Source organism: Talpa europaea, assembly GCF_964194135.1.
Source record: "Talpa europaea genome assembly, chromosome: 3".
Classification (NCBI taxonomy): domain Eukaryota; kingdom Metazoa; phylum Chordata; class Mammalia; order Eulipotyphla; family Talpidae; genus Talpa; species Talpa europaea.
This window is the reverse complement of record NC_140069.1, coordinates 1,682,727-1,693,243: the sequence shown is the minus strand read 5'-3', so window position 1 is coordinate 1,693,243 and position 10,517 is coordinate 1,682,727. Positions and strand designations below refer to the sequence as shown.

The 10,517-nt window shown below is 60.3% G+C and overlaps 1 protein-coding gene across 1 annotated transcript in view; it reads right to left on the bottom strand.

Moving 5' to 3' along the window:
- The window catches only part of PTK2 (protein tyrosine kinase 2), a gene marked incomplete at both ends in the record, with an annotated part of 128,773 nt that continues 118,256 nt past the window's right edge, over positions 1–10,517 (bottom strand). The window contains 6 exon segments of the mRNA XM_084229832.1: positions 1–213; positions 2,018–2,098; positions 3,241–3,396; positions 4,230–4,238; positions 7,236–7,342; positions 7,639–7,678. Of these exon segments, the coding sequence (XP_084085958.1) occupies positions 1–213; positions 2,018–2,098; positions 3,241–3,396; positions 4,230–4,238; positions 7,236–7,342; positions 7,639–7,678 (606 nt within the window).

Sequence of the window (10,517 nt, the reverse complement as noted above, 5' to 3'; positions counted from 1 at the left end):
TCAGTGCGGCCTCGTCTGCCCAAGCATTTTCAGTCTTGCTTGGTCAATGACGTCGAGTAAGTTTTTGGCGTCCACGGCCAGGGCGTGGGCGGCAGTCAGCATCTGCTTCTTGTACTCCTGCTGCAGGCTGGTCATCACGTACTGCTGGGCCAGTTTCATCTTGTTGATGAGCTCGCCCAAGTCGGAGTTGAGCAGCTTCTGGGCCATCTCAATCTGGAAGACAAGAGACCGGTGAGGGGGGTCTCTGTGTGCCTCGCTCTGGGCCTCCAGGACCTTCTTCCCTTCAACAAATGTTCCCCAGACAGGAGGAAGGGAAAACTTAGAGGCCCCCGGCAGTCGTCACGCTCGTCGCTTCAGCTTTACTAACCTGTGAAGTGGCTGGCAAAGTTTCTAAAGAGAATCACCCAGCCCTGGCCTCTGTGGCCGGCACGGACAGCAGGACAGAAGGTGGCCTGCTGACAACCAGCTCACGCCTCCCCAGCTGTCGGGGCACGAGGATGGCAGGAGGCGCTCCCCCCCAAGATGCGACAGGACAGGGCTGACGCTGGGCTCGGGGGTCTCAGGGCCATCCTTTGTGGACCATCCACGTGTGCGCTCCATCAGCGGTGACAGGCCACTGGCCCTTCTCACAATGACTGAGCACTGAGAGCCCGTGGCCTGTAAGAAAGGCCAGTGCAGGGGGCTGTGGCCGGAGAGCCACGAGTGAGGAGGCAGGGGGCCCAGCTGGTGCGTGTCTCCTGCGGGGTCAGGGCTGGGCTGGCCCTGCGCCCCCTGGGCAGTGACGGCAGCATGGGAAGGGCTGCTCTTCTGGGACCGCCTGGCACAGAGGGTGGTGGAAGGAGTAGGCCCTATGGCAGGCTCCTCCTCTTCTTTTAAAGTAATAATTGAAAGATCTAGGCAGCAAGGAGAGAGGGGCCAGGCAGCTGCAGAGGCTCTCTCAGGCTTAAGCTAGTTGGGCTTTGGAAGAGGTCAGGAAGCCAGTTCCTGCCTCTGCCCAGCGTATGGGGTTTCTCTGCTTATTGGCACCACTTTCACATGTTGTGGAAAACAGCAGGGCCCCAGCAAAGCAGAAAAGCCAGCCCTCCCCCAGGCGGCTGGGCCACGGAGTCTGTGCAAACGTCAGCAGTGCTTTGAGTGGCAGGTGAGTCGATGCCGCTCAGAGGACCCACCGGCTCAGCACCTGCAGGACAGGGGTGCCTGTGGGAAGGACACCCCAAGGAGGACCCAATATCACCCCGTCCAGCCAGGAAGGAGCAGCCCCTTTACAGGATGTCCCTCCACTCAACGGGAGGAGCATGTCCCTGGGGCCGGCCCAGCTTCTGTGGGCGTCAGTGCCGTGAGACAGGCAGGCAGGGAGGACGTGGCTGCGGCAGGGACCGGGCGCCAGGCGGCTGCAGCCGCAGAAGCACACCACGACGGCAAGCATGCTGCGGAGAGACAGCTGCGGCTGGAGACGGGCCGTGAAGAGCAGACGCAGACCACGGCTGAGGGCAAGGGCACGGCACAGGCCCGCCTCCAACGGTTCCGAAACACGCGCGTGAGGCACCGATGGACACGAGCAGGTGTCGGAACACGCAAGGCGGGACCGGCTCTGGGGTCTGGTGCTGTGCTGATGAGAGAGACAGAGCCCGGGGGCTGGCACTCGGGAGAGGAAGAAAAGTGGTGGCACTGGAGGCCACAGGGGGCCCGGGGCCCGGGCGGCACACAGCCACAGTGCCCGCTGCAAAACATGCAGGTGTGGCCTTGAATTTGTCATAAAAATGAAGCAAAATGGCCCAAAATTGGCAGAAATGATGACTGCTCCTGGGAGACAGAATTTGGGGGGGAGCATTGATTGGTCAATAAAATGTTAAAACATGTCTATTAATTTAAAAGGACTTCTCAGATGTGGCTGCTGGGGGGGGGGGGTGGCGGTGAGAAGCCTGCGAGCGCCCCCAAGCCCCTCCCTGGGTGCTGCTGGGTTGGGACAGAGGTGGGACCCCGACACCCAGTGTCCTCAGGCCACACCGCATCCTACCTCTCGGTGAGTGCTGGCTGGCAGGGCAGGGACGGTCTCATCCACAGTGGCCAGTAGCGTCCTCAGGGCCAAGCCGACTTCCTGGGGGAGGAGATGGGCCCGGGTCAGTGCAGGAAGTGCCGGTCTTTCCCGGCAGCTGTAGGGATTTTATGTCCTTTCCACCCCAGTGGCAGAAAACCAACCGCCCCCAGGACCAGAAAACCAACGCCCCCGTTAAAAAGGGGCATTTCTCCAAGGGGAAACACAGGGGTCCCGGCCCCACGGAGCTCCGGTGGCAGACGACCAGGGAAACCAGACACTGCAGCAGGGCTGCAGCCCCACACAGGCCAGAAGGGACAAGTGCTGGTGAGGACCGGAGCCCTGGGGTCCGCACACGCTGGGCTGCCGCTACGGGCACAGCGTGGTGTGTCCCCAAGAAGGAGAGAAGCACCGCGTGGCCTGCTACTCACTGCTGAGTCCACACCCAGGACGGAGAGCAGGTCTAGCAGTCCTCCGCCCACACCCACGGGGGCCTTGTTCAGAGGCGCAGGGTGGGGCTGCCCAGGTCCATCAGTGGGTGATGGGCAAAGCAGGCCAAGCCCACCCACACGGTGAGGACCTGGCCTCAGAGGAGGGGACTGAGAGATGCGCCCCGATGCGGAGAAGCCAGACCCTCTGCTCAGCACCATCTCGGGAGAAGCACTAGGAAGGTAAGCTTGACAGGGTGCGCGGCGCTGTGGCCCGGGGAGGGCGCTAGTGTCCGCGGGGGCAGCGCAGCTGCGCAGGCTGGAAAGAGCTTTGCAATGAGCCGTGGAGCCCTGCATGCACCAAGCACGGCTACTCTTACGCCATTGCAGAGCCCTGAAGGGTAAAGCTCAACAGCGCCCCGGGAACTGCAGGGCGCCTCCCAACAAAATGCCACCACTTCTGGAGCCCAGCATCTACCCTGAGCTGTCACGACCTGCTGGACCACCTCTCACGACCTGCACTACCTGTGAGTAACTGGACAGGCCAGCCCACAGCACTCTCCTCCAGGGGGTCCTCGGCCCCCATCAGGGGAAAGGCAGTGCACACCCAATGCCCCCTCGGCTCACAAGAGGAGCACAGACCCGCCTGCCCTCCGGGATGCCCCCCAGGCGACCCACCCACCTTGTCGGGACCTCACAGGCAGCTCCAGGGCGGCTGCTGCACCCTGCCCAGCAGGCATGGTCTCGCGTGTGCGCGCGCGCGGAGGTGGGCCTCACCTTCACCATGGGCACGTACTCCTCTGGTGGCGCCGGCTGGATCTTACTGGACATCTCAATGACGGCCTTCACCAGGCCCGTGACATTCTCGTACACCCTGTCGTTGGAGCGGTCCAGGTTGGCGGTGGGCGGGGGGCTGATCTCCTGGGGCTGCAGCTGCCAACACACAAGGCGTCACCCGCTGCCCACCAGGGGGAGTGTGCCCTGCACTAAGCCAGTGGCTCTTTAATCCGAGATCAGAGCAGGTCATGGCCCGCTGCCAGGGCAGCTCAGTTGGAGGATGACAGTATCAAGACTCAGCCACGTGACAGACAAACGAGGACCTAATTGTCTCCAACTCTGAGCTCAGTTAAAGGAAAAGAGCGGGAATCACGCACTAAACTAAGAGCCCCAGATTCTTTCAGAGAGTGATTCAATGTCTCCCCAAATCATCCACCGAGAGAGAAAGGATATGTGTCTTGTATCTGAGGGTTTGGGGAAAGTTGGCTGAGGGGCCAAGAACATCCAGATTGGGAATCTCCACTTAGCTGTGTCTGCGTCTCGCTGCAGCACAGTGTGGGCACCTGCTCCCTGGCGGAATCGTGAGCCTCTGAAGCGAAGCTGCACGTCTGGGGCCTGTCAGGGGCCAGCTCTGGGCCCTCAGCAAGGAGTGCAGGTACAGATGCCACCTGGGACCAGATGGACACCACCCACGATCCAGGCCGGCTGCGGCCTGCTGCCGGTGCTCAGCCCATTTCTGAGGCCTGACTGGCCTTGCCAGGTAGCCTGGAACGTGGGTGTTCCACGTCTGGGCATGGGAGGGAAGGACAGGAGGGGTCAATCAGCCGCAGGAGCTCAGGGCCTGTCCTCTGGCGATAAGACGCTGTTTTGGGGATAGACTGAGCAACAGCACCCTCAAGGCCTCCCGATTTCCCGCCCAGAGCCACATGCAGAGCAGAGCGCTGGGGGTGATCAAGAGCGGGACAGACACACAGACACCATGTGCTTACCCTCCACGGCTAGTGTCGAGCGGAAGGTGAGGAAAAGTTAAAAAAATTTATCAGAAAAAAGGAAAAAAGAAAAACAATATTAATAAAGGCAGCAGACAAGTCCCCCATCAAAACATACGCAGAGCTGAAGTGGCCTCTGAGGCTGCCTGTTAGCGCCGCTCGCCACGCAGGGCCTGCGTGGCCCCAAGCCACCGTGTGCGAGGGAACATGCAAAGCTGGGGCAGCGACCTGGCAGCCAAGCGAGACACAGGGCAGGGTCTCCAGAGAGCAAGACGCGGCGGACGAGCCGGGGTGGGTGAGGGCAGCGCCGGGTGGAGGCCTGGGGCCACACTATATGTGCCGATGTCCTGCCAGTGGGCCTGGGCTGGGGCTGGGCTTGCAAACGTGGGGGCTGATTTTAAAAATAAAACTCAGTAAAAGCTTTTAAAAAACTAATTCTGTGGGTCTCCCTGGTGGCGCAGGGGTTAAGTCTCAGCGCTATCAAGCTATCAGCAGTCACTGTAGCGCGAGTTCATCCCGGGCCAGGGAGCTACCCACATGGTGCGGCAGACCTCTCCTGTCTCCCTGCTGCTCCCCTCAGCAGTGGATTTCAGTTAAGTCTGCCTGTTCTGCTCCCTGCTCTGTTTCTGGTGAATCCTCTCACTCCCTGCACCTCTGGCCTGTACCCCAGTTCTTGCATGCATAAATAAAAATAAATCTTTGGGAAAAAAACCCTAATTTTGTGGTTTAGTTCCTTTGCTTTATTTTTTTAAAAAGATTTATTTATTGTGCATACAAGAACTGGGGTACAGGCCAGAGGCGCGGGAGGGTGAGAGGATTCACCAGAGAGAGCGGGGAGCAGAACAGGCAGATTGACTGAAATCTACTGCTGAGGGGAGCAGCAGGCAAAACAGGAAGGGTCTGCCGCGCCATGTGTGTTGCTCCCTGGCCGGCCGGGGATCAAACCCGCGCTGCAGAGGCTGCAGACAGCTTCACAGCGCTGTGCTCAACCCCGGTGCCACCATGGAGGCTAATTTCCTTTGCTTTAAACTCAGAAGTTTATTGATACTTCCCCCTCCTGCCCTGCAGCTTAAACCAGGCTACCCCACCACAACTGAACAGCAATGAGGTAAACTAGGGAAAAGGGAGGTGTCCTTTCCTGAGCACTGTCCACGACAGCATGCCCTGGAGTAAGTGGAGCCGCCCTCCACACCACTCCCTCCTGGGTGCTAAAGAGGCAGCCCCCCTGGGGCCCTCCCCAGCACCAAGGACCACGAATGCAGCGTCAGCGCCGGGGCTCCCTGAGGGCGGAGGGAGGGTGCTGGCACTCCAGGCTCAGGGTGCTTTCTCCACCCTGCCTAAATCTTCTGTCATCTATGCCCTCCCTCTGGCCAGTTCTTGTCACAGATGCTGCCGCTGTGCTTCCAGGGCCCACTCACAGGGACGGAGTGGGGACCGGAGGCGGCAGCTGCGGCTTCCCAGTCTTTGGAGCATGACAACCCTGAGACCCCTACGTGGGAAGTTAGGGGGACCACCCCTGGGCACAGTGAACCCCAGCCACTGGGGGGTCGGCCATTCAGAACAGACCTAAAGCCAAGGGGAAAGCAGGCTGGCTCTGGCTCACGTCATCTGATGCGTGACCCAGCTTCACAGAGTGTAGGCAAGCACTTCTGTGCCCAAATGACGTTCCTCTTTCGGGCTGGATTGGATAACTGCCACCAAACCAAGGGGGAGCGAAGACACAGATGTGCACTTCACACTTAGTGCTGAGAAGTCTCCACCCGCCCTCTACTGCGCATGATGTCCTGTTTCCCTGCACCCAGGTACGTCTCAGCCTGGGAACCCAACTCTGGCAGCTGGAGACATGGCAGAACGCTGAGCTGGTGTCTCATCTACCCCTAGAGTCGGCTTTTCACTGCAAAAAATGCATTTTGGAAAGTCAACTATTGTGTCTTCTGAAAATGAGAAAGGTTCCGTAACCTAATTTCCCCTTTCCTTTCTAACACTGATCAAGACAGCATCCCAGGAAGGGGTGTCCTCTGCCACTCCTCCCGGGCACCAGTGTGGGCCCTGGCGGGGCTCCCTGGCACCTCTGGCCTGCTGGTACTTGGGTCACAGCCCACAGCCCCTCACGCCCTGGCCATGCCCTGCAGGCCACAGGCGTGAAATGACATATTCTCTCCCTTGGCCTACCTGACGCCAACAGGCCACTGCGACCAGGAACCAAAGGCCCACAGCACGTGACGGCCAAGTGCCACCTGGCCACCAGGCCACATGGACACGCCCGTTAGCCTGTGGCCCTGGCCATTTCAGAGGAAAGATGGGGAAAACGAGACCATGCCAATCCTGGGAGGCAGACCTGTGGCTCTGAAGCCCTGGGGAGGGCCCGTCAGGGTCCAGGAGGGGGCCACGGGCAGGGCTTGTTTTCACCTGGCACCACAGGGGCCGGACCCTAGGGAGCCCTCTCTGTAAGAGGTGCCTGCTCCCCAGGCCCACTGAGAGAGAAAGGGGTTGCTTACCACCCCAGCACACCCGGATTTAGATGTTAGGACATGAACATGCACCAGAGTTAGGCAACGGACTTGAGAGGTGAGTCGCCCCAAGGGCAGCTGGAGAGAGCAGGTGAGCAGGCCCTTGGTCTCCACTGCCTCAGGACAGAGCCTGGCATGGCCTGGCAGCCAGCTCTCGCCTGGGGCCTCGCCCCCCAGCACACGCTGCTGTCATGGGGGACTCAGCAGCACAGGAGGAGTGGGCAGCTCAGACGCCTGGCGTTGGGGGCAGGCCCGGCACCTGGCCCAGCTGATTTCTAGACCTGAAGCCAAGGGGCACACTTCCAAACACACATCTGAGGGGCCCTGCATTTAGGAAGGGGAGCGGCAAAGGCCTTGGAGACAATCCCAAGAGAGAGGCGTGCTTTCCACAAGGCCCTTGGGGCGTTTGGAGCCTGGCCCTGTGGTGCCACCCCACCCCTCCCCTCCCGTCCCACATCACCACCACAAACCGGGACCGGCCAGGTCAGACGCCCACCTTGACGCCCTCGTTGTAGCTGTCCCCGGGACTGCCAAGACTGGCCAGGCTGCCCAGGTGGCCAGGGGCTCCAGGGCGCGGCGGCTTCTTCGGTGGAGCTGCAGGGTCTGGTAAAGGGAGCGAGTCTGTCAGGGTCTGCACTTGGCGGGGTGAACACAGCCCCCAAATGGGCAGTGGACGGGGGCTGGAGTCAGCAGCGCAGTCCCCAGCCTGGGGCATCACAGCAGTGAGCTCTGCTCTCCAGACACTGACCTCAGCTGAGTGGCGACCCAGGCTGCGGTCTGTGCAGGAGGAGGGTTAGGAGCCCCGGGCGCATCCCCCCCCCCCCCCCACGAAGAAACTAGCACATGAGAACGCGCTCCTCCAGACAAGCGTCTTGAGAAATGTTTGCTTCTTCACTCACCTGGTTTGCCCACAGGCTGGTAGATGTGCTGGTTCCCGGTCTGTGGAGAGGAAAGCTCAGTCAGCATACTGCAAGCCCAGGGGACAGGACTTTCCAGCCCCCACCCTCCCCAGTGCCCCCTGAGCCCCAGCCGTCGAGGCCTCAGCTGGGAGTGGGGGGAGCAAACAGCAAGGGTACCACAGGGTGGGGTGGGCCGGGCAGGTGAGGCACAGGGCTGGGCGATGGCAGCCTGTGTCAGGACACCACCCCGGCCCCCAGCCCCCACAAGGGTGCATCAAGAACACAGATCACGAGGAGGGGCTCCTAGCATTGGGTCGTTTCTACCACCAAGACCTGGCACCAGGCCTGCAGCACGTCCTGTGGCGGCCCAGAAGCCAACTGCATGCCCCAGGGAGGGGCGAGGTGGCTGGGCCTTCTGGTGCAGCTTAACAAGCGCCCAGGAGGAAGACCTAGCGGAAACCCTGTCTGAGCCACACCCCTCTTTTGAGAAGAGACTTTTTCCATTTATAAGTAATCAGCTGGTTTAAAAATGCACTTCCTTTGTACTGAAAAGAGACCTATACCCGGGGCGCACATGATGGGAGCTGGGGCTCCAGTGCCCTCTCCTGGACGCAGCTGCCAGGAACGCTCCAGGGGTGCTGGGGCAGGGTGCAAGGGAGGAGGGCTGGACGGCCCACAACTTGAGGTGGCAGGGCAGGGAGGAGCACAGGCAGGAGACATGTGGTGGCAGCAAGGGCGGAGGGGGGTAGTATATGGGAGGAAGGAGGGGAGGGTGAGCAGTTGGGGAAGGTCCTTCTAAGGATGGTCAGGCCTCTGAGTCCAGGGTCTTTGAGCACAGACATGCCTGGGGAGGCTGTGCAGGCATTTGGGAGAAGACCCCCGCAGGGGCCAGCCTAGTAGCTGAGCGTGTGAGGGCGGAGGAGACGGAGGGCAGTGTGGGAGACTCAGCCCAGATCTCACACAGACACGGCCAGTCGCTGTCCAGCACTGACGCAAACACTAAGAAGGTTTAAACACAAAGACCTTTTTGGTTGATACTTGGCCAACAAGAAAGTTCAATTAACCAGGAAATCCTTTTTCAGAACATTCTGGATCAACTCAAGAAGGCGTGCAGAGTGCACTCTGTGGGCAGTTACAGGCCTGTTCTGGGAGGCAGAGCAGGACGGCCACTTCTCTGGCGAGGAGTCACTCGACCAGCTCCCACTTGTAAACTGAGGCTGGCAACACTCACCAAAGACTGGCCATCACCAAACAGACATGCTGCTAACTTGGCGTAAGGCTTAAAATCCAAATGGCTTCCCTTCCTCTGCAAACAGAGAGGGCCTGGCCCAGCAGCAGTGACGGTGCCCACAGCCAGCTCCCCTGCTTCCCAGCTTAGCTTTTCCACTGGGCACGCCTGGGACTAGCCCCAGGCAAGAGTGTTACAACGACGGAGAGCGAAGGGCAGTGGGTCAGGCCGGACAGGGCTCTTCAAGAAAGGATGGGGGAGGGCATCCCCTGGTGGCTCAGGCAGTTGAGCACCGTGCTGTGAAGCTGCCCGCAGCCTCTGCAGTGCCAGTTCGATCCTGGCCAGCTGGCAAGGGTCCCACATGGTGTGGCAAACCTCTCCTGTCTCGCCTGCTGCTCCCCTCAGCAGTGGACTTCATCAGTCTGCCTGCTCTGCTTCCCGCTCTGTCTCTGGTGAATCCTCCCACCCTCCCGTGCATCTGGCCTCTACCCCGGTTCTTGTATAAATAAATAAGTAAATCTTAAAAAAAAAAAAAAAAAAGGATGGGGGAAACCAGCAAAGGCCACGGGTGGCCCCTGGATGGAACCCCACCCCCAAGTGGAAAGCCACTGGGCTCCCGCCTGGACGGTGTCTGGAGGGCACTGCAGCAGTGCCCAGGGGCCTGGGTTTACGCATTGGGGACATGGACAGCAGTGGCGCCCGAGGCAGGAGTGCTGAGGACCCGGACAGGACTTGGGGAGCACTCCCTGCTGCTCTGAGCACCCCACATGGGCCTGGCCTGGTGAGCAGATGACACCACAGATCTGGCTGTTTTACAAAGGGGTGCCAAATGGCCCCCCAGCACTAATTCAGTCATGCAGGTTTCTGGGCACCTTTGAGATGCCCACGATCAGACACACAGACCCTGCTTCTCTGAGACATGTTCCTATCAGCCACAGCTGCTCCCCTGAAGGGCGTCACTTTCATCCGATTCTCGCTCCCCCTTCTTAACAACTCGGGAGAGACCGCTGGCCACCCGACAGCCGCTTCACTGCAGGGACAGGGCTCCGCGTGAGAAGTGGGGGTGATGTGCCCATGCGAGAAGGGACGCGGGGTGGTTCTGGGCTGGCAGGAGACCAATGCCCCCTCCAGGGCAGATCTGGGGGCTGGATCACAGCACAGAGAGAACGTCATGGCGGGAGGGTCACAGCCTGTGCCCGGAAACGCAGGAAGACACCACCTCAGGCGCGCCACCATGTCTAGGGCAGAACTGGTGGCGCCTTCTGGGGTCCTGCTCTGCACACTTTCCCGTTCACTGGGGTGTCCTTAGGCTCTTAGAGTAACCTGCAATTATTTTACTCAGACACCTGCTGATGGAAGTGCTAAGAGGACAATTTGCCCACTCCCCTTGGGAGCAGGGAATGCTCCTGGCAGGCTTGCGCTTACTCAGATGATGCTAAGAGCTCTTCAAAGAGACTCGCAGGCACCTCCCTCACGACACCCAGAAGAAAAGGTTTTTGCTTGAGCAAGTTCTATACGACCACGGAAGTGCACAGCCGTGCAGCGCGAGCGTGGGGTGCTGGCTGTCACCGCACCTCTCCGCGGCCAGCACACATTCACCCAGCTCACGACGGAGGCGTATGGGTGATGGCCAGAACCCCACATGCGGGCA